Genomic DNA, 21854 nt, shown 5'->3' on the forward strand with positions numbered 1-21854 from the left:
AGCTTTCCATAAGGTACATCCGATCGGCAATACTCTTTTCTGGTTGCTTTCCCTCCCAATCGTAGGCAGGGGTGACTCCTTGGGGTCACTCATTTCCTACCACCTATTCGACCTATCAGCAAAACTACTGTCATACTTGACTGCTGGATGATCTATTTGTGTTGACACCAGACATCAATCTGACCCCCACTAGCTTTCTTCATTGCTTGATGAATTCTCCGATCATCACACCCCCGCGGAGTATGAAACTCAATGGTCACACCGCCTAGTCCCTGCTCTCCACTGCGCACGCATGTCCTGCATTTTCCCATTTTTGTTAGCTTTGTGTTTCTAAGAAGTAAGGTAGGCATGGGGAAAGGCGATACCAATCTGTCGTGGGCCTGCACTTTTTGAAGGACCTGAGCGCTACACGGACCGATTGCCCGCAATGCATCCCGTTGTATTTGTTGTCATGATCGTAGCCGATTGACCACTTTCGCTGTGTATGAAGCTTCGCAGCCTTTCGGGTACATGTTGGAACCCTGCCCCCGAGGCTGTTAGGTTCGGGCTCGAACACGGTACCACGGGCGGAAACCACGTTTCTCTCTACACCAGGGCTTGGATATGTCTCGGTGTACATGTGCACTTCGACAGGGTCGACGCGGATGGACGGGCTGTCGCGCTCCTTGGAAATATCTTTGACATTGCTCTGGTGGAGGAGGAGTCGCTCGGAATCGAGATGTTCGTTCGGGCTGGGTGTCAGGTAGATGTCGTCTGCCCAGTCGGGAATCACCGTCTTGTGGAGTTGAATGTTGCCTGGTTCCGCACTCCGGCGCCTTTGAGAACCCGAAATGTGTTCACTGTCCTCGCGAAAATTAGGGACAGAGGCCGCCAGGGCCACTGTGATAAGTGTGAGAAGGGAGAGAGCACGCATTGTTTCAGGTCGGTGGCCTGCGTGGGGAGGAATGTTTTTCAGGTATGTCGTGATGTAACGTGTTCTGCAAGATGTCGAGGTGTGAGGCAACGCAAAGAGAAACGAAAGAAAATGGAAGAGCACAGGCGAAAAACCCGAGGCAAAATATTGTGCGCTGGGTTTCATCCACTGAACCCAAAGGCAAAACAAACTTCAATCAAAGGGCTCCGGGCGGAGATGGTGGCGTCTTGTAGCCTGCGAGGTTATTACGGTGCCACAACCGGCATCTCTGGGATGGGAATGAGATCAACCCGATAAGCAACAAGTTGCTCGTCTCCTGAAGAAAAGTATCAGAAATCTACTGTTTCAAGTCAGGATTCCAGAAGTGTATCCTGAACTGAGTAGTGATGCGCTAGACTACATGTGAAAAGAATCATCGCCTTTATCTCAGCACTAGCTCAGGCCATCTAACTGGACGCAATCAGTCTCTCCATTTCATCAGGATCCTTGACGGCTGTGGTAAGATTTTGTGTCCCCCTCTTGGTGATGACGATATTGTCCTCGATGCTGGCATAGGTTAGCAATGGCTGCGAAGGAAGAGCATTGGGGTCGACATACCGTACACCACCTACATCCCAATACCTGTCCAGAACCGGACGGTTAATGTACTGAGAGTGCTTGGGGTCATTGAGGAAGGGTTCGATAATGAAGTTACAGAAGTAAAGACCCGGCTCAACCGTGATGACACTTCCGGCCGGTAGAGTCCCTCTCACCCTGAGGTAGCGGAACATGGTGTCCTTGTCGGCATAGTTGGCATTGCCGCCAGTATCGTGTGTGTCCATGCCGAGATAGTGTCCCAGCCCATGGGGGAAGAAGGCGACACTTGTACGGCTCTCCAGGATGGCCTCCTTGTCACCTTTCAAGATACCAAGCTCCAACAGCCCATCAATGGCAATCTTGTGGGCCAAGGTGTGGACATCATCCCACACAACACCTTCCTTCAGTGTAGCAATGCATTCAAGCTGCATTTTGAGGACGATGTCGTAGATAGCCCTGCTCTCCGTGGTGAATTTGCCATTGATGGGAAATGTTCTCGTGATATCCGAAGCATAGCAGTTCCACTCGCCGCCGGCATCCAACAAGAGGTTCAGTTTGCCATCCAAGGGGGCGTTGTTGGCAACGTAATGGAGCGTCGCAGCAGCCCGACCAGCGGCAACGATGCTGTGATATGCCTGATCACGGGCCCCATTGGAGATGCACTCGGCTAGGAACACGGCTTCGAGCTCGCGCTCATTCTTGACGTGCTTGACCTTCTTCATGACCAACTCATGGGCCCTGCTGCTTATCTGGTTGGCTTTGCCGATCATGGCAATCTCGTACTCGTCCTTGACCACACGGGTGACCTCAATGGCCTCCTTCAAAATGGAAAAGTTTTTGTGGTCAAACTCGAGAAAGGTGACCTTCTCGGAGACTTGGTTGGGAATGGCATAAAGCGTGGCGTTGGCTTTGGAGGCACCGACATGGGCAAGTGTTGCGTTGATTTCGTTTGTGTATTTGACTTCGTCCACGTCCCAGTTGCTGAGGGCCTCCTCGGCGGAGACAGGAAGACCAGACCAAATGACGCTTTCGGGATCAACGGGTGGGATGAATAGTGTTGTCTTGGACGAGTCCATGTCATGGATGACGTATGAATCGGCAAGAGGGCATCCGGTGAGGTAGTAGAAATAGCGACGCTGTCGGAAGTGCTCCTCGCTATCGTTGTCTTCAATCATCTTGGTGGCACGGCCCTCGAGGTACAATACACCTGTGGCGTTCGGAATTTTGTCGCGAATGTAGTCGCTCACGCGCTTCGCGTGCTGCTTCGCGGGGTATTTCCCCTGCAGGATCTTATTGTAGTCCATCGCGACGGCGATGTCACGGTTGTCGGAACGGCGTGTCGGAAACGTGAACGGGAGACGTGCTTTCGAACTTCTTATCGTGGAGGCCAGAACTCGGAGGCCTGACTGTAGCATGGAAGATGTGGATGCGGTGGAAGAGGGCGTGGACGGTTGCTTTGATCCCAACCTCTGTCTGTCTAGGACCTTGCGACTGGAGGCCAGAGCTCCCGTCCTGCCCCTCCATCAGTGCGGGGCAGGTGTCTATTGAATCAGTGGGGTGGCCGAGAGTATCCACGGCGCTAGAAGCCCAGCTACCCCGCCAAAGAACAACAGGTACGGTTTGTTTCGGCAATTGCACAACGGTTACTTGGCAAAGAATGTCAACCTCGAATACCTTATAACCCTGGCACTCCTGGCCAGCGGTTTGGCTACGTCGGTAATGGATGCGGTTGCGTTGCTTCCTGATGACTTCCCAGCAATAGACACCATGTGTGAAGATTTCGGGATCGAAGCTCCTCGCATCTTGGTGGTTTCACAGGAAATAGTCAAGGTTTCAAGGCACTCGATATAGACATGCTTAGATTGAGCATACACACAGTGAAGTGAAGATGTACTGCATAGTGCCGAGACTTTTCTGTTAACCCTTCTTATATTCGACACCCTTCCGATGATTGCGTTCATCGCGCCTCCAGCATGGCCCTTTTCTGTCATTTCGCCTGTGCTCTGTCCTGTCGAGAACTTCGCATGGCTACAACAGCACCAGGTTTTCCTGACTGTGCCCCTGCCGTACAGGCCCACCCGCAGTTATGGTCGTCACAGAAAAGACTTGATCGTACTTCGCAGGCCGCACTTAATAGTCGGACTTAGGGTTATTCCTTGAAAGATACCGCAATCGTCCACATCCGCTATCGTCAACAGCAGCGAGGGTGGCCGTTGGGTTGCAAGAGGGAGAGCTCCAGAAAAGGATGCGCCACTCTAGCGCTGGAGAGTTCACCTCATGGTGTCAAGGTGATATAGCCGTCCACCAGGCCTGGCTGGCTCTGTTGCACTGGACAAGCGACACCGTGATGTCTACCCACTCAAACACAGTGGATGATCTTTCACCGGTCAGGAAAAACCTGACCGAGGGAAACAGGACTCTCCAGCCCAGTGTCGGAGCAGGTGGGTTAAAATTGATGCTGACAAACAATTCATCCGATTGATTACTTTTGTAGACGTTCAAGTTGACACAGCGTGCTCCCTCCTCGGCTTTGGCGGCTTTGCAAATTGCAAAACCGTCATGTCCTCCTCCATCAACTCATCATGCAGATTCCAGCAGTCGGTTCCTCTTCTGAGCATCTCCCAATGTTTGCTCAACGACTCATAGGTCACAACCAACTCGAACCCCGTAAGAAAGCAGAAGCTGATTTCCAGCCTCGCCAATTCTGCTTCACTGACACCGCCGACCTTTGCCACTTTTCCGTGTGCGTAGCTCAAGTCCTCCAGGGCCTTCATGGCCACTCTCAATCCCGCTAGCAACAGACGATGAGCATTTCTCTTAGTTATGGCAATGGCTCGCTCCAGCACGGCCAAACGATGTATGTATAAGGATGTGGCTAGATATACGGCGGTAGACATGGGGCAAAAACGGTGTATTCGGAGGAGATACTCGGTAATAGATATCGGTGGCGGGAGGCGAGAGTAAAACTTGCGAGTGATGGCGCTGTGTTGGAGATTGAGCGGCTGCGAGTTCTCACCAACGACAATATATGGAGCAAGGGGCTGTTCTGCTCTTGACGCCTGTGTCGGGTAAGGCGCCCGCAGCTGGACGCCGTCGATGGATTGGGCACCGTCGGGTACGGGAACGGACGCGGCCTTCGCGCCTGAATGCAGCGGAGACCGACCGGGCCGGGGGGAGGGCCGTGGAGAGTTTGCTGCGCTTCGTTGCTGAGCAAGACGGGCCAAATTCTTGTCTGAATTGGACCGCACGATACTCTTCTTCTCTGCTTCCATACCTCGCATGTGCGGCATGGTGGGGCTTCTTGGTGGTGGCGTGGGCGGGATGTCTCCCGTCATATTCACGAGCGCCTCGATGCCCGCGCTGAGCATTCTGAGAGCAGCGACGGGCGCAATTTTGTAGATATCGTCGACCTGTGCGGCAAGAGTAGGCGAGGCATCGCTTTCTGGGCTCGGGATGAAGCGCAAGTTGGGGTCGGCTGAGGGAACAGGCGGTGGTGGCGGGGATGGGACGGCACTGGTGTCGCTGCCGGCTTCGTAAGAGGCATCGGCCGATTTGTCGCAGTCTGTCATTTCGAGGGGACCTGCGAGCCCTTCGTGGCTTTAGATGGAAGCCGAGAAACGGCAAAGAGTTCAAATTGGTTGGTGGTTGGATGGGCAAAGGCTACTTATGCCTTGGTACCCGATATCCTTGCGCCACAAGAAAGAGCACGTCGGAGTCTGTAGGCGCCGGCGTGGAATAAAAACAGTTCAAGACCACCAAGGTGGCTTTCTGGTTTTGCGTACTTGAAAAGACAGCGCCGCAGCCAGCCTCATGATCTCGCATTCAGGGTCCAGACAAGGTAGGTAAGTTGCTCAGGGTCTCGTGGTCTCGTGCATTCAAGAGATCTCGTTTGCCGCAGATAGTGGGTCAGTGCCCGGCGGGAGGGGCAAATCAGCGGATGGGTCTGAGAAACTGCCCCGGATGTGAAGAGAAGATTCGGCAGCAGGCGCACCTAGGAGAGGTATCTGGTGATAGCTAGCAGGGCGTAAATGGTATGTTACAGAAAGCTGATATATATGAAAAACCTCCACCTCCGTCTGATGAAGTGAGGAAGAGAACAAGACGTCTGCGACCGGGCCGTTGCCGTTGACGGGTACAATGGAATCAGGTGGAGGATTCGAGGTGCGGATTGTGGGGTGAAAGCAGTTGGCAATTTTCAGGGTCGCTGGTTGGTACAAAAGGACCCCTCCTGGTCTGTGCGCCGTGCAATTCGCCTGATGACACGGGAACGCGATGGGAGCTTCACCCATACAAACCATCATCTACCACCAACCGATCACAGCACACCTATGACATCCTGCCAGCAGATCTGCAACAAACGACATCACTCCTCTCAGCCCCCTCCAGGCAATTCGAGCTCGAATATCACACGACATGTAATATAACGCGGTGGCGACAGCCGCCAATTCCCCATCATCGCCAGTCCCGCCGCCTATCGTGCTTCATCGTGGCACCGTCACAGATGGATGCATCTTTGTCCAACGAAAGCCATGACCTGAGATTGAACAATACTGGGCCGACGACATGCAACTTCACTGCAACCCTCCCACTGACACTCAGAGTACTGTCTTGGCATGGTGGCATGCCAAATCGTGGTACCTCTGGAATCGTTGTAGGATGCTGCCTCGGACTCTCGAACCCTGCATCACCTGTACGTCAGAAAAACAGCGAAGCAAAAGTCACATCTGTCAAGGAAACGAAAATTTTCCAGTAGCAACCTTCCTGAAATTTCCGACTGCCCGCTTCCTTCCACATATCGTGGTAGCCGACTCAATGGCCCGCCTACACGCCTATACGTCTACATATGGCTAAAATCATTCTCAGCATCCAGAGGCAACTTTGCAGTCGACAACAGCTGTTTGCCCGTTCTGCACTGCCTGGATAGCCCTCTTTAGAACATCCACCAAGTCGGCTGCTTGGTCAACCCTCTCAGCAAAAACGTCTCCTCCAGCTGCTGCTTTGGCAATGCCAGCATAGTCCGGAGAAGGGTTGAACGCAATGTGGATATCGTCATTGGTCGCACCAGCGCCCAGGCCGTCGGGATGGACCAACAATAACGACCTGCGTGGCGCGTTCCAGCCTAGATGTGTGCGTTCACGTCAGTCAGAGCCCGAGGAGGGCTTGGCCTACAAGCAGCCAGGAGTCCAGTCCACTTACCCTTGTTGTTCAACACAATGGTCAGAATGGGAATGTTGTAACGCTTTGCAATCCAATATACGCTGCCGGGAACCGAGAACAAAAACGACCCATCGCCGACAATCTGCACCACAAACTTGCCATGCTCGTGGCCCTGAAGTTTGGCCTCATGGTCCGACGCAAGCTTAACTCCAAGAGCACCACCACCAGACCACCCCAACCCCCCACCACCGCAGTTGATCCACTGTCCTGGTTTTGTTGGCTGAATGTTGTCGTGGACGAATAGGGTGTTGGTGACGGCCTCGACGGCCCAGATTGTGTCTTCTGGGCACAACTCTCGCAACTTGGAACACAGGTGGCCGGTCCCAAACTCACCATTGTCAAGAGGTCTCGCTCGCGACGCAATACCGTCAATCCGCTCCCTGTACGACGTTTGCAATGCGGTCCACCTTTGCTCACTGGCCCCGCCTGCCAACTTGGCTCTTAGGCTTTCATCTGATTGCAGTGCCGCCAGGATCTGATCCACAGATGCCATGGCGTCGGCTCGATACCGTGCCTGCGCCTTGATGTAAAAGAGAGGCATCACTTGTTTGAGGGGGTCGACGTCGATATGGAAGATCTTGGCGTCTGATCGTGGTTTACACTGGGTGGGAATCCAGGGAACGTCGCAGTCCAGAACGATGATGGTGTCGGCGGTCTGGATTGCCTCCTCATTGCCGTACCGCAATCCCAGCCATGCCGGATGGTCTGCTGGGAAACACATGTCGCTGCCACCCGTGTCCAGCACTCGAAGGCCTTTGACAGTGTTTGCCAGCTCCACCAACTTTGCCGGCATCTCTGGGTTTCTTCCGGCATATCCAGTAATCAATAGCGGCCTTTCTGCACCGGCCAAGGCTTCTGCGATCTTGCTCACGGCCGACCCAGGTAGCCCGCCTAGCTCAACTGGATCCCATTCGTCTTGTTGGATGCTGTACGGCTCAATCTCCTGTTCCATCACCTCTCTCGATCCGCAAAGATACACGGGACCCTGCGGCGCCGATTTGGCAAACTGCAGCGCCCGGTTGACCATTTGCTTCACGTTTACTCCCGTCTTCAACTCAGCTGAATACCGACAGTACTGAGCGACAATCTGCTTTTGGTCTGGCACATCTTGAATCCAATGGATGAACTCGGTCCGCGACCCGCGCAGCTCGCCTTCCTGCGTGATGGGCGAGATGCCAGCGAAAACGAGGATGGGAGCACGACCAGCGCTGGCATTGTGGACGGCTGCACCGAGACCCTGGGTGCCCACGTCGACGTGGACGATGACGGCCTGCGGCTTGTTGGTCAGGCGCGCATAACCATCAGCCATCGACATGGCCACCATCTGATTATGGTGTCAGCGAAAGGTCACACATCACCCCCCAGTGCCACTGTACGCAGACCTACCTCATTGGGACACGTGATAATCCGAGGAAACTGGCCCTTCTTCTCACGGGCACCCTTGACCATGGCCTCGATGATGCTCGGATGGTCGGAGCCCAGATTGACAAACACATGGGTGACTCCGGCATCCCATAGCGCCTCGAAGAACGCAAATGATGTCGTGTACATTTTGGGATCGTTGGCTACCGTCGATGACCACTTCTGCTGTATGTTCCAACTTAGAGAGGATGAGATCAATGCAGACCTTTGCCTGCTGACGGACGGGGTACAAGTCCTCCTGGAAGTTGTTGTGCCATTGACTGATTTCTGCAAAGAGCAGGCGAACCTGCAATACCCCAGACGAGTAACGCTCACCCCAGACCTGGCTGCGGGAAAAGCCTGGAATGCCCTCTGGCGCGGGGTTGCACGGAGCAATGGCGGCATCGCGGCAGTTCGAGTGGATGGTGGGTCACCCCGGAGGTGGGGAAGATCGTTGTCTGGGTTGTGGTAATGTTGATCCGCCTCCGCTATTCCCGCCTTTTGGGGTCGGCTGGGTTGGAAAACCGGTCCTTGATGTGTCGGGTCTCAGGGCGGAAGTTCGCGGTATCCGGATCTCGGGGGTCGTTTTCCAGGTGACTGTGGCTTCGAGAAGCTTTCTCGAAGACCTTTGTTTCCAAACCCCTGAACAAGGATCCGGTTTGATGTTCCAGTGGTCGGAGTCAAAAGACAAAGAAAGCGCACTCGCCGATGGGCTATTTATTGTCTCCATTCTGCCCGATACGCCCTTCGGTTGGTGCACTTGTGTTGCTCAGGGCGTGGCGCGGGTATGGGGTGTCTCGGCTTAAGCCCCGAGCTTCTTTGGCACCCACTTGCACCCATGACGTCCATCCGTCTTATCAAGTGACCAAACCATGAAGCCGCTCTTTTGGTTTTCTGTTTGCTCGAGGATCCTGTTACATAACACAGATCCCTCATACTGCTGTCCATTTAATGTTCCTATCTTTGGTTGGCTACATGTTTACCCTTGATAATCCATTGAGCTTGGTACCGTCCCCGCTTTCCGAGGTCAAGCTGCACCGCTCGGTCGATCTAGCATGACTTAACCTCATCCTTTCTCCAACCCTCGAAACATCACACATTCATGATGGCCGGTCTTCAGAACAGACTTTTTCGACAAATAATCCCAACCATGTAGTGAGCTTCGTTCGTGGTTCATAGAATACCTAGATCTAGGGGTTTGACGAAACAATACATGAAGATGTGCCAAGGGCTATCAAAGCAGTGCTGTCAATCGCCGAAAGGCCCACTCTGAGCCGTCGCTTGCCGCTCCCGCTGTTCCGTCCCACCCAAGCCGGCCGCAACCGGCGGAGGCCGGTGCCGGAATGCGGGGAAGTGGGGCCGGCCGACTTACATGATGGAGAAAGTTTTCCTGCTTGGGTTAACGTCTGATAACAGTCACGGTCCGATGGACCATAACTGGGATGCAATTGGCGACGTTTTACTCGAGATAGAAGGTCGCTTGTTCTTGGTCTGTTGTGCTGCTCGCCGCCGAAACCACCAACGCTCCACCTGCTTGCAAGCGTAAATACTGGCCTCCTGCATCGGACGCCTCGAGAGAAATCCCGGATCCGTTGGCCAGTCCAGAGCGCCTGTTGAAGCTCGCTGATGCCTTGCTTGCTGCGGTGTTCAGATTCCGGCCTGCTTCAAACTGAACCTGGCTTCCATTCAACCGGCGAAGGTAGACCCCTGGATTACTCGTTGACTCCAAGCTGATGGTGCCATTACCCGACAACCCGGGATTGACAATGCGGAACTGAGTATCTTCCAGGGCGACCGAGCCGCTCGGCACACTGTTCCCAGTGTAAAATCTGAGGAACAGTCCAGTTGGGACGGCCGACCTCAGTCTGACCGGCGTATTTCCATCCGGCACGGGGATGCCAAAGTCCGGTGTTCCGTCGGCCTTCCAATACACCTTTTGCACCCTCGTCCGCCGATTGGGGTCGTTGAGCGGGTCTCCGTTGATATCCTTGTAGCCTCTGTCATGATATACCATCAAGTCACTCTTTCCATCCTCTGATAGCGTGAAGCTGTTGTGTCCTGGACCCCATTGGTTCGTGTTGGCGTTACTCACAAAGACGGGCGTCCTGCTCTTTGTCCACGATGCTGGGTTCATGAGATTGGCAGTTGCGGACGCGCTTAAAAGGCCCATGCAATAGTTGTGATCCGTGGCTGAGGCGGAGTAGGTCATGAAGATTCTGCCATTCCGTTGGATGACGGACGCTCCCTCATTGACTTTGTACCCTATCCGTTCCCAGGCGAGGTCGGGATGAGAGATGGCGACGGCGGTGCCCCGGATAGTCCATGGGTTCTGCAGCGGTGCGATGAAGAGAGACGAGTTCTCGCCGGACCGGGACGGGTCTTGCTGGGCCCAGACAAGATAACGCGTGGAGTTGACGGTGAAGGTTGTTGCGTCGAGCGAGAAGGTGTCCCTGCGATTCATCAATTCATCTGTTTCAAAGAGAAGCAACAAAGATCATCATGGCTCACCAGTTGGTCTTGATAATCCCCTTTTCGATCCATGTTGATGTCAGGGGGTTAGCACCAGACGCTTCAAGAACAAAAGCTCGAATGCGCCATTCATTTGCTACGCCCAAAGCGACGTAGATATACCATTTTCCGTCGATGAAGTCTAGGGGGACCCTCACTGGTAAGTGTATATTCTGATCCTTGACGAGTGCGCAACATACGTATCTCGGGTGCCCAGACCTGACCACTCCCAACACCAGACGACTTCCTCCTCCAAACTGTAGTCTCTGCTGCATCACCCAGAGCCTGGATGGACTGAGCACGACGGAGGATAATCCTATCAAAGGCAGGAACTGTGGCGGTGAAGTAGTACCATCCATCCGTGTGTTTGAAAATGTGGGGGTCGGCTCGTTGGTTAGCCAGTGTGTTTACATAGCTGACTGCGGGCGACGAGGTGGTAGTCGATGAAGCCTGGGCTGTTACTGGGGCGGCTAGCAATAGAAAGGACGAAAAGGCGATCAACGACGCCACGATACCGCTTCGCTTCCAAAAAGGCCTCATATCGTACTTCGTTTACTTGGAAGCGGTCGCAGTTTGAGACACATGATAGATAGCCATGGTCTGCAGGAGCAGATGGCTCTTTCAAATAGCCTTCAGTTGCACGACATGAAGAGATACCTTGACGGAAAGGCAATTCCCCGGTCTCTCCAATGATCATCCGCATTGTAACAGTTACACATACACTCTTCGCCCTCGGTTGAATGGGTAGAAGAAGGTATATTGGCAGTGATGCCGAAAATATAGTACCTACAAGCCCTGGCTTGAACATTGACGCGCACCAATGAACGATGGAGTGGGATCAGAGTTACATTGCTTTCAAGGTACCCCAGCCTTTTGGGGCATCAAGCAAGTAGATCCGTTGCAGCATCGAATGACCGATTGGGGCGCCACTACCTTAACTATGATTTCTCATCAACTATAGGCGGAATTAATTTGTATAGTTGTTCTCGGCTACTTCCCTTATTGACCGGATCGGTACCTTGCCTTTTGCCAGCACTGTTGAACCTGGCAAGGTTACATTCATGCCCGACTTTTGCGATCATGGTTGATATCAGGTAGGAAACCCGAACTTCGGAATCAGATGAGGAGGCTGCATAGCACTAGAGTGAGAGTGGGTATATTATATTGCATGCTGATTCTCAAGGGCGGGATTGTATTTAATGTTCAGCCTTGGCGATCATAGCTCAAGTTGTATTGCTAGCGAACCAAGTATTTGCCACGAATGTTAAGCTTGACCCCCGTCTATATTTTGGCTTCCAAACATTCTTTATTAAAAGACTGTCCGCTTTCGAAGTCGACGAAACCCTCAATTCGTCAGCTTCTTTCGCCGCCAGCCCAGTGTCTAGATAGGTACCTATCTACAACAGCTAAGCAGCATGCGCCCTTCTGCTCTCTTCGCCTGTTTATGGGCCTCTGCTACTGCGCTTCCTTCTTCCCTGCCAGCTGGGCGAGATGTCTCCATTGTCCAGCTGTCAAACCAACCTCCCAGTGACCTGCCCACAACATGGCAGTGGACCTCCACTGGACCTCTTGTCGGCCCCAAGAACGACGGTCGCGGGATCGCCGGAATCAAAGACCCAACTATCATCCTGATCAACGGAACCCACCACGTATTTGCTTCTACCGCTCAGTCCGCTGGCTACAACTTGGTTTACTTTACCTTTGCCGACTGGGCCGATGCGCCTAATGCCACTTTTTACTACCTGGATCAAGCCCCTCTTGGGACCGGTTATCGTGCAGCTCCTCAGGTCTTTTGGTTCGCGCCTCACAAACTCTGGTATCTCGTTTACCAGAACGGAAACGCTGCGTACTCCACAAACCCAGACATCAACAATCCCAAGGGCTGGACTGCTCCCAAGGTCTTCTATCCAGATGGGATGCCCAAGATTATCGAACAAAACATTGGGGAGGGGTACTGGGTTGACATGTGGGTCATCTGTGATTCGGCAAGCTGTCATCTATTTTCATCAGACGACAACGGGCAGCTCTACCGATCTGAAACCAGCCTTGAACAATTTCCCAACGGCATGAGCCAACCCGTAATTGCCATGCAGGACAATCGCAACGACCTTTTTGAGGCAGCGTGCGTGTATTCACTTCCCGATGGCAAATATTTGCTGCTGGTCGAAGCCATTGGAACCGACGGTCACCGGTGGTTCAGGTCTTGGACGGCAGATTCCATCAGGGGACCATGGCAGGGGCTAGCCAACACGGAGCAAAACCCATGGGCAAGAAGCAACAATGTTCAGTTCGATGGGGATGTCTGGACGAAAAGCATCAGTCACGGGGAGATCATCAGGGACGGGACGGTGGACGAGAAGCTGCTGATTGATCCATGTAATATCCGGTTCATGTACCAAGGGATGGATCCAAGTGCTGGTGGGGAGTACAATGCATTGCCATGGAGGTTGGGCTTTATCGCACACAACAACCCTGCTTGTTAGGAGGGCATGGCGGGCCAAAGATAGATCTCGCCCTGTTGCATGGTTAGATGGAAGAGCCATTTGTTCCATAGACACATATCTAACAAGTCAGAGCTCTGGGGATGAAGGTAAACCAACAGAACAACCCGCCGCAACAATTAACTCATCCACGCATGAGACTGTATGAAACTACATACGTGTATCTACAATTATTTTGTGAAGTAGGTAACTACCCACCATATATCCAGTCCAAGTCCAATGGTCATCCACTATTTCCGAGCAATGTCATTGAAAGCTTATGTGCAGCTTAAGCTGATCCTAGCACAGTGTCCTTCACAATCGCCAAAAACTGCTCAATATCACTCAAGAATGCCTCGGGGGCTTGCAGTGCCGCAAAGTGGCCGCCCTGTTTTGCATTTGTCGCAAGTCAGCACTCCTCACACGAACTGCGGCCTGTTGCTGCGACATACCTTTTCATGAACTCCATAAAATACCAAATTTGGGAACAGCTCTCTAGCCCAAGATTCAGGAAGCGTGGCAATCTCCACCGGGAAGCACGAGTAGCCCATGGGTTTTGTCAACGAAGGGTTGTATGGCGGAAGCTCACCGCCAACAACGCTGGTCAGTTCGGAATACGCCCACATTGACCGGGCATACGAGTTGGTCAACCAATAGTACGAGACAAACGAGAGAATGGTGTCGATAGATGGGAACGGGGAGTGTCTGTTGTCGGACCATTCAATCAACTTTTCACCCATCCTTGTGTGTCGAGATGTGTTAGCAAAAGCAAAGCAGGCGGACGGATCAGCATATTTTTTGGGGGTCATGTTCGTACCAGGCTAGCATTGCAACTGGGTTGGTCTGAAGCACCAGGGAAATGGTCGAAGGGCGGGTTCCATGCTCGACAGCGTAGGCGTTACCGGTGGTGGCCCAAGCCGCAGCGTAGTCCACCTTTGCTTGTTCTTCGGCCGAGATATTCAGATGAGCGACGGAGGCTTGCTGTTGGGATGTCATGAAAAACATGTTTACTTTTTTTGCTCATTAGTACGGTACGCCAGGGGGGGCTCAAAGGGGACACAAACAATGGTAAGCCTTGCACTCGTCATGATGGCTCAGCACCTGTGACAGGAAGCTGCCAACATCTCCTCCCTGTGCCACGTATCCATTGAAGCCCAATTGAACCATGAGAGAGTTGATGGCCTCGCCCGCGGTTGCCATGGTCAGCTCCTTGGTCTCCTCGGGGCGGAAACTGAGGCCGTAATCAGGGATCGACGGGACAACAACGTGGTAGGGGAGAGTGTCGGCGGTGTACTTCTCCACCAAAAGTTCCATGACTGGGAGAAACTCCATCCAGGACCCTGGCCAGCCATGGAGAAGGGTGATGGGGACGGCATCCTCACGCTTGGAGAACAAGGCGGCAAAGTGGAGGTCGAAAACCTGTCCGTCTGACGGGAGAGTGACGTTGATGCGGAAGTTGGGGAACTTGTTTTGTTGTTCCTCGTGCGCGCGCCAGTCAAATTCGGAGAGCCAGATTTGCTGGGCATCGAGAAGCCAGGAGCGGGAAATTCCGTACGTTCCATTGACAGGGTCCGCGTGGGTATTGTAATACTGAGGCACAGCGATGTTGGCCTGGTCGACTTGGGCCGAGAGGCGATGGATATCTCTCATAGAAACGTTGAGTGAGAAAGGTGTCGGCTGGGTCAGGATTCCCGGTGGGAGAATCCCAAACGAAGAGAGGTCGAGAGCCATCTTGTTGGCAGTGCCTGTTGGCTTGCTGGATGATTGTGGGTGATCAGTGAGGTCCATCCTGGATTTCGAGAGGGGATCGTGAGATTTATTCAAACTGGCGGGCTGGGATATCCACAACGTCGATAGGTCGACAGCCTGACAAGTTGACAAGTTCAAGGACAGGTTGGACAGGGGCGGTGATGATCAACACACGTTGTGCTGTAAGAACTAAAGCGGACCGAGCCTAGTTTCTTGGGACCTAACGGTATTCAGGAAGAGAGGCGGGGTATTTACATCATCTGTTCGCTGGCAGCTGTAGTACCGACCGGAAGTGGAAAGACTCTGTGTAACTCCCAAATCCCGTGATAGGCCCCCATGCTACTGGGACCTGGTCCGGTATCGATATCGATGGGGAGATGGTGTTCGTCGAGGTTAGCGTCGCAGCCTTCACTCAGAAACGGCATACGAATCAGCTTTTTATTTGTGATTAGGCGCCGGCTGCATGGCCGTGGCGCGACTATTGGTGGTCCTAGATGATTGCATGTTGACCCCACCTCCTTTTCACAAACCGCATGCATCGAACAGCCAGTGTGATTGTGACGAGAACATGTATAAAGTCTGAATTAGCACGCCATAGGTCTTGATGCTAAGAGGGCGGTGGTTGTTGTATGGGGACAGCTAGGTACAAAGATATCAAAGAGTCATGCGATTTGACTGTACTCGACCGAAAACCGCCTAGTTGAAGCTGATGTGAACGTGGTCCCTGTATCCTATATTAGATCCTCGTCCTTGCTTGCCATTGATACTTGGCTCCCGGGCTAGTGAACTTTGATGCTTACCAGTGGTTTTGGGTGACATCTCCACGATCCTCCATGGCGCGCCAGCTGGTCCAGGCCTTGACACCATCACTAGGACTCCAGATGCGCTGGCCCCAGATGATATACTTGAGGTTCAAGCTGGCACGGTTGTTCATGGCCCACTCAGCGAGCTGGCGGCCGGACATGGTGGGAACCTACCGGGGAGTCTCAGGTCAGTGCAAGCTCAACATCGAAGCCAAAGTCTCAGAGGGGCACTTACACCACCAGCATCAGAGCACATGTAATCGATCGCCTTGCCGCAGCAGTGATCCGAAGTACCGGGACAGGCGCAAGCCCGGGTGCAGTAAATCTGTCTGACTCTGCCGGGGAAGGCAGCGACAACCTTCTTGGCACCCTCAACAGCCACGGCCTTGCAGGCCCCGACGGCGGGGATAGCTGGGGCAGAATACCCTCCGAAGCCGGTGGCAGAAGAAGAGCAGCATCTCATCTGCGCAGGTCCCGGGCAAAGACCAGTCAGTGTGCTCCCTGCGCAGTCCGATGCCCAACGACAGTTGCCAGCGGAACCGTTGGGGCACGAAGCCTTGGTGCAGCACTTGACATTGGAAGCATCAGACGGGCACGCTCCATCAATGGTAATGCCGCCAGATGATGAGCAAGTCGACGTGGTGACGCAGACGCCTTCATGATGTCAGTATTTAGGGGTATGGGGGCTGGGTTACACTCCTTCGCAGTGTGGCAACTGAGGACTCGGAACATACCAGCTCTTCCGCCAGAACCAACACAGGGCTCATTGACAGCGGCCAAGGCGGCGGTGGCAAAGAGGGCGAGCGACTTGATCTGCATGTTGGGTGGTGGGATTAGGACAAATACTGGAGGATGGGGTTTTAGAGCAGGTTTGATGGGTGGGGAGAGGGAGAAAGGGTTGTTCTTATATACCCTTAATCACCAGCCTGCCAGGGCAAAGCGAGGAGGGCCATCATCCACACAGGGGCAAGTTGCATGGTCTCTGAAAAGCTCCTCCTGTATCTGACGATTCACCCCGTCAGGCACACCGAGGCTTATCCGTCCACTCACGCAGAGAGGGTTGAGGGTGTGGCCTTTGGTGTGAGATGTTTTCTTTCCCACATCCCCACCATCCTACCTGCAAGTATCCTTGGCTGCAGTGGTAGCTTGTCTGTGATGGGGGGTTGTCAACTCCAGATACATCTGCAAGGGGCAGGTACAAAGAGCTCACTCGGATCATCCTGACATTGACATGTAGATCTCTGGTCAATCTGAAAATCGCCAAACATCTCTTGGCAGGACAAGGCGGCCCAAAAGGTTCACCACAGGCGCGGGGTGTACTTGGACCTTATCAATGAGACCAGTTTGGAGGCCGACTTGACATGCATAGAATATCTCTTGCGGCTTGTTACAGTGGGTTGTCATTGTTATCTGCTGCTTGCCAAGTGGTTTGAGTGTGGCATGTAGGCGCAACCTGATATCTTTGAGAGTCGGACACAACAATGCCCGTCTGACGGAACTGGGGAGGTGTTTGTCGCGTGGTGCGGTAGGCACCGTTTGGTACTTAGTTTGGCCCTTGTGTTATATGTAAACATGTGTCAAGTGTAATATGATTTTGCAATGCTGAGAGTTACACACCTATTGCTTTACCGGCAATTGAGAGGTGGAATGTGGGGTTCCAGGAAGTGCACAGGAATCACCTGGAGAGCTAAACATGGGATTCTGGGGGATTCAGGATGGATGGACTGGATTTCGAAGCCAAGAGGAATGTTCTACTCGGCTACTCCCTTGAAGCTCCCGCAGCTGGTGCGGGAGGATGTTGACTCTGCTGTAGCAGTCCGACCAATGCGAGGTTGGCAATTCCCATGCACCGATAGAGATGAGATGCAACCCAAGTGCCCTGCAGATATTGGACTGGCATGCAGCTGGGGGCATAAACCCGACCAGAAGGTAAAACCGGGGAATCATACGGCGGGGAAAGATGGAATAGAAGCAAGGCCTTCAAAAACTCCTAACAAGTCTGGCTAGTATCTTGAACTGGCTGACTGAGAGGGTTCTGATGCCTTGACCGTCTTGTGGTATCGATTTCAGCCCAGAGTGTGCCACGAGTCGACAGTGTCTTGAAGCTTGGGGACGGGAGCGTGGGGGGTTTAAAAGGTTGTGGCGTATCGATTGGGCAACAGCTGTCCTCCATTGGTCCTAATGCCGGTGAAAGGTTCTGGCATGTGTTGATATCTCATGCAGGGCGCAGGGACCATCGCCAGGTGCTGCATGACCCCAATCTTAAGTCGCCTACCCTCCCCGCATTCTCTTATCCTATCTCTCTGCTGAACGAGAGCACCTGGCGAGATAACCCATCGCCATTGATCGTGATGACTAGCTCCAATGACCAACCTGCTTAGCACCTGTTCAACGTCGATTGATTCCAGCTACGCCTCTTGTGGCATGGCCTCAGCGCTCTTTAGTTGACTTGCATGGTGAATATCGTGCCTTGGCCTTGGCGACAGTCTGCAAAACCCTCCTTCGAGACCGTACCCTGTTACCGTTACCGAAGGGAGGGTGGGAGTGAGGGGGAACTTCGGGTGGAACCGTCCGATATCGATGTCTTACGCCTAAGATTCGCGTCGTTTCCTGTTATTTGACAGCTTTTGGGGGGTGGACACTTGCCGAACCACCGGGCCAACGCTTCGGTGCTGAGACCCTGTTTTGGGAGGTCCAGTTGACTGGCGCGCTGGTACTGTTTCACCACAGAACACCCATCTGTGTTGTCTACCGGTTTCTTCCATGATCTGCAGTACTCGTCTACATACCTTCTCATTTAGGCTCAGGAGTGTATGTCCAAGTCCCAACTATCGGCCTAACTTTGTCTCCATCTGACCATCCAGGTTCTGGATCGCATAGCTGTTAGCACAAAGCAGCCGGATCAAAAACAGGCGGTGAATATGACAAGTAATGCAGTCTCACTCTATTAAATTTAATGTTATTTACTAAGATTATGCCATTGTATTGTATGCCTTCTCCTGTAGAAACTCCTCTTACGCATTAATTACCTACCTAGGAAAGGGTGCGAAAGAAATGAGCTCAGACAAAAAGCTTGTCACCATGATACTTCGTCTGCTCGCGATACATGTTTGTGGTAGCGAACAACTGCTCCTCGTCAAGCGTTCTCTTGGGGAAGCCATCAAAAGAAGTAGCAAATGTTGCAACCGAGTGGGCAACCAACTAAAGCCGAGCATTAATACATGTGTCATCTTTTCGTTGTTGTGGGTCAATACATACCTTGGTGTTGATCTCCCAAGCTGTGAGGTTCAGATTCTGGATATCATCACAGAGCTCATGATAGCAGACATCGTATGGAACACCATACTCGCCGCCAAACATCTGGGCCTCGGCCCTGGATTTGATGCCCTCAGCGCCGGTAGCAATACCACCCGCGGGGATACCGTGCCGGATGAAACCATCATAATCACTGCGTCCATCGAAGGGGATAAAGGTGTAGTTGAGTCCGTGCTTGGTGTACCAGTCGACGTACAGGTCGCGAAGCGCTTGCGAGCCAACTGGATTGACCGCGTCTCGAGCATCGTAGACTTGGTATGCAAAGTTGGGGCTGGCCAGCATATCATAGTCCATGAACAGACGGATCTTCTTGTTCTCCTCGGGAGCCAAGACACTAACGTAGTGATCAGAACCCAGCAAGCCTTCCTCTTCGGCAGACCACCATGCAAAACGCACGCAGTTGTTGACAGAGAAGTTGGCCAGGTTCAAAGCAACCTCCAACAGAGCCAGGCTTCCTGATCCGTCATCATTGATGCCGGGGCCCTCCCCAACAGAATCACTGTGGCCTCCAAGCATGACGCAGTTTTCTTGATCTCCTCCTTTTGTTTGGGCAATGATGTTGTTGGTCACGATCTGGTTCACGACGGCGTCAATATAAGCGGTGGCGGCGATCGTCTTACCCGTCTCGAGTCTCTCGACGTAGGGACGGGCCTCCCTGCCAGACAAGCCAAAGGTAGCAACGTGGTTTTTGGACGGGGTGCCGAGGGTGCCTCCCACAGGCGCGTCTTCGTAGTTGTAGACCACAGCAGCGATGGCGCCTGCCTTGCCAGCAAGCTCTGACTTTGTGCCAAAGGGGCAAACACCGCGCTTGATGAAAGCGATGTTGCCTGAGACAGCCTCGGGGTAGTCCTCTTCGTTGCAGCCTTCGTTCGAGACGAGCACCAGGTTCCCGTCCACCGGTTCCTTATTCTTAGTCGGGGGCGTCAGGCTCATAGGATAGGCGGTGAAAGGCAGCTTGTCGTCGATGGTCAGACGGCTCTCGAAGACGGTTCCCGACACGGCGGAGAAAGGCTGCAGACCAAATGTGTAGTAGTCGCTGACGGCATTGAGGGCTTTCTGTATGTACTTGATGGTGCCTTCGTGGCCCGGACTTCCGATAACACGCGTGGGACGGCCGAACTTGTCCTCGGACAGCTTGGCGATCTTGTAGAGGTGTTTGGCGCGGGCGAGAAGGTTGTCGGCTTTGATGGTGTCTTGGAGAGCTTCCGAATCGACGAGTGGCTTGTCGCCGTGGGTGCCAATAGGCGCCTGGGCTTGCTGGTCATGAAGGATTGGTTTTTGCTGCACAGCAAAGGCGGACACGCCTACGGCGGCCGCCAGTCCGTGGAGGGCAATTGCCTTTAGTCTAGGCATTGCTGCGGTATTTGAGTCGGAATGATGTATATGGCGGGCCTGGGAAGGAAACGTGCCGGTTTGAGGAGGATAAAGCGGTGCGAGAAGCTGCAGGAGCTTCGCGCAGAGAAACTGACGTTGAGGTCGGTGTTGTGGTGTTGTCGTGTTGTGGTGTTGTGGTGTTGTGGGTGTGTCACTGATATTGCATGTTGCTGCGCTGACAACGCAAGCAGGGACCTGGACCCTTCCGAGGCGCAGCTGACACCCGTGGACACAAAGGGCGCCCAACCCGAAAGGAAACCCCTGTCTCCCTTATCGATTAGGTGGTTTGTGGGGGAGATGACGTCGGATGAGCAAAAAGGCGGGATCGATACCCGACAACCTGGAAGCTGCAGCATCACAGACCAAAAAGCAAAGGCATCAACAGTTACAAAGCAACAAGACTGTATATTCAGATCCCAACTCCCAAGGTATCAACTATTTCCGGGTATCATCCTTTCATGCCCCATTCTAATGCATTCAGACACTAAAAATATAACCATTCGTTGCCGATTCCCCTCCAAGTTATTCATCGCCGATCCCAGCCCGAGTATGCATATGGTCCATGTGTCTCTCTCTCCTCGCGCTCTCTCTGCTCTTTCTGTAACCTTTCCAATTCCCTCCGTCTCATCGACTCGATGTCGTCAGAATACCGATGTCTGCGCCCCTCCCACCGCTCTCTCTCGGGCATGTCATTTGTCGACAGCCTCCTCCCCACCCGGTTCAGCCGATCATGCTCTACACAGCGGTCTGTGAAGATGCCCAGCGTCGAGCTCATGACGGTTGACCTGGGGTTTGAGCACATGCCCACGATGCAAGCATGCCTCTCCTCGCAATAGCCTCCCGGAAACCGCGCTTCAAAGCGGCAGTTCTTCCCCTTGCATCCATGATCGGTGCAAAAGTCAGCCCCGGTCATCCTTGGGAGTCTGCATCGGGAACTGTTGCACTCGTGATCCTTGCACATGACCCCCCCGTTCTCCCTGACCCCTCGATCACAGGACGAGATGGCACATTTGTGCTCCTTGCACCACTTTGCGTCTCTTTCCCTGCCGCGCGAGCATTCCCCGAACGCGCACTTGTGTTCTAGACAGTACTTGGTGTCGTATCCAGGTTTCCTCCGCGCGCACCCGGCCCAGGCGCAGTTGAAGCTGCCGTAGTGGGCTGCGCACACAATGTCGAGGGTCCCGTCTCGGTTCTCATAGCATGGTCTCTCGCACCGCGGCACGTTGCAGGTCAAGATGTGAAGGTCGCATCTCTGCTGCTGCTTCTTATTGGTCGATCCAGCAAGACACCCCCGCATGGTGCAGCGGTGACGGGGGCAAAAGTACTGCGTCCATTCTGCTGACGATGAATAGGAGCCCGTCTGCGAACAGTCAGGGTGGCCGCAGCTCAAATCGACAGAGCAGAAACGCTCATGCTCCCTTTTGGGGTTAGGGCAGTGGAGACCCTTGGAAAGGGGAAAGGTTCGCTCGCAGGTGTGGACGTTGCAAAACTCGGAGTAGATTTTGCGTCCATCTCACA

At 53.4% G+C, this 21854-nt stretch overlaps 10 protein-coding genes across 10 annotated transcripts; 1 reads left to right on the forward strand and 9 right to left on the reverse strand.

The window, feature by feature from the left end:
* Nucleotides 1-249: 249 nt before the first annotated feature.
* On the reverse strand, nucleotides 250-913 carry PODANS_0_1335 (uncharacterized protein; the record flags this gene model as incomplete). Its single annotated transcript, XM_001904514.1, has 2 exons — nucleotides 250-297; nucleotides 416-913. 2 exons carry the CDS (start codon nucleotides 911-913, stop codon nucleotides 250-252), a joined length of 546 nt encoding a protein of 181 aa, XP_001904549.1.
* A 446-nt stretch (nucleotides 914-1359) lies between these two features.
* Nucleotides 1360-2793, reverse strand: PODANS_0_1330 (uncharacterized protein; the record flags this gene model as incomplete). The annotated part of the gene is made up of 2 exons (XM_001904515.1): nucleotides 1360-1459; nucleotides 1511-2793. The coding sequence occupies 2 exons, from the start codon at nucleotides 2791-2793 to the stop codon at nucleotides 1360-1362; spliced, it is 1383 nt and encodes a 460-aa protein (XP_001904550.1).
* A 1194-nt stretch (nucleotides 2794-3987) lies between these two features.
* PODANS_0_1340 (uncharacterized protein) lies at nucleotides 3988-5058 on the reverse strand (the record flags this gene model as incomplete). The annotated part of the gene is made up of 1 exon (XM_001904516.1): nucleotides 3988-5058. The coding sequence occupies one exon, from the start codon at nucleotides 5056-5058 to the stop codon at nucleotides 3988-3990; it is 1071 nt and encodes a 356-aa protein (XP_001904551.1).
* A 1290-nt stretch (nucleotides 5059-6348) lies between these two features.
* PODANS_0_1350 (uncharacterized protein) lies at nucleotides 6349-8512 on the reverse strand (the record flags this gene model as incomplete). Its single annotated transcript, XM_001904517.1, has 3 exons — nucleotides 6349-6608; nucleotides 6686-8030; nucleotides 8093-8512. 3 exons carry the CDS (start codon nucleotides 8510-8512, stop codon nucleotides 6349-6351), a joined length of 2025 nt encoding a protein of 674 aa, XP_001904552.1.
* Nucleotides 8513-9566: 1054 nt separating this feature from the next.
* Nucleotides 9567-11155, reverse strand: PODANS_0_1360 (uncharacterized protein; the record flags this gene model as incomplete). The annotated part of the gene is made up of 3 exons (XM_001904518.1): nucleotides 9567-10557; nucleotides 10616-10757; nucleotides 10816-11155. The coding sequence occupies 3 exons, from the start codon at nucleotides 11153-11155 to the stop codon at nucleotides 9567-9569; spliced, it is 1473 nt and encodes a 490-aa protein (XP_001904553.1).
* An 875-nt stretch (nucleotides 11156-12030) lies between these two features.
* PODANS_0_1370 (uncharacterized protein) lies at nucleotides 12031-13098 on the forward strand (the record flags this gene model as incomplete). The annotated part of the gene is made up of 1 exon (XM_001904519.1): nucleotides 12031-13098. One exon carries the CDS (start codon nucleotides 12031-12033, stop codon nucleotides 13096-13098), a length of 1068 nt encoding a protein of 355 aa, XP_001904554.1.
* Nucleotides 13099-13384: 286 nt separating this feature from the next.
* On the reverse strand, nucleotides 13385-14883 carry PODANS_0_1380 (uncharacterized protein; the record flags this gene model as incomplete). Its single annotated transcript, XM_001904520.1, has 4 exons — nucleotides 13385-13483; nucleotides 13548-13836; nucleotides 13913-14105; nucleotides 14160-14883. 4 exons carry the CDS (start codon nucleotides 14881-14883, stop codon nucleotides 13385-13387), a joined length of 1305 nt encoding a protein of 434 aa, XP_001904555.1.
* A 757-nt stretch (nucleotides 14884-15640) lies between these two features.
* Nucleotides 15641-16466, reverse strand: PODANS_0_1390 (uncharacterized protein; the record flags this gene model as incomplete). Its single annotated transcript, XM_001904521.1, has 3 exons — nucleotides 15641-15817; nucleotides 15883-16301; nucleotides 16382-16466. 3 exons carry the CDS (start codon nucleotides 16464-16466, stop codon nucleotides 15641-15643), a joined length of 681 nt encoding a protein of 226 aa, XP_001904556.1.
* A 2241-nt stretch (nucleotides 16467-18707) lies between these two features.
* On the reverse strand, nucleotides 18708-20315 carry PODANS_0_1400 (uncharacterized protein; the record flags this gene model as incomplete). The annotated part of the gene is made up of 2 exons (XM_001904522.1): nucleotides 18708-18848; nucleotides 18906-20315. 2 exons carry the CDS (start codon nucleotides 20313-20315, stop codon nucleotides 18708-18710), a joined length of 1551 nt encoding a protein of 516 aa, XP_001904557.1.
* A 547-nt stretch (nucleotides 20316-20862) lies between these two features.
* Nucleotides 20863-21849, reverse strand: PODANS_0_1410 (uncharacterized protein; the record flags this gene model as incomplete). The annotated part of the gene is made up of 1 exon (XM_001904523.1): nucleotides 20863-21849. A coding segment is annotated over one exon (987 nt), but the record flags the coding sequence as incomplete, so codon positions are not given.
* Between the last annotated feature and the right edge of the window lie 5 nt (nucleotides 21850-21854).

Source organism: Podospora anserina, chromosome 7 (genome assembly GCF_000226545.1).
Source record: "Podospora anserina S mat+ genomic DNA chromosome 7, supercontig 2".
Taxonomy (NCBI): Eukaryota; Fungi; Ascomycota; class Sordariomycetes; order Sordariales; family Podosporaceae; genus Podospora; species Podospora anserina.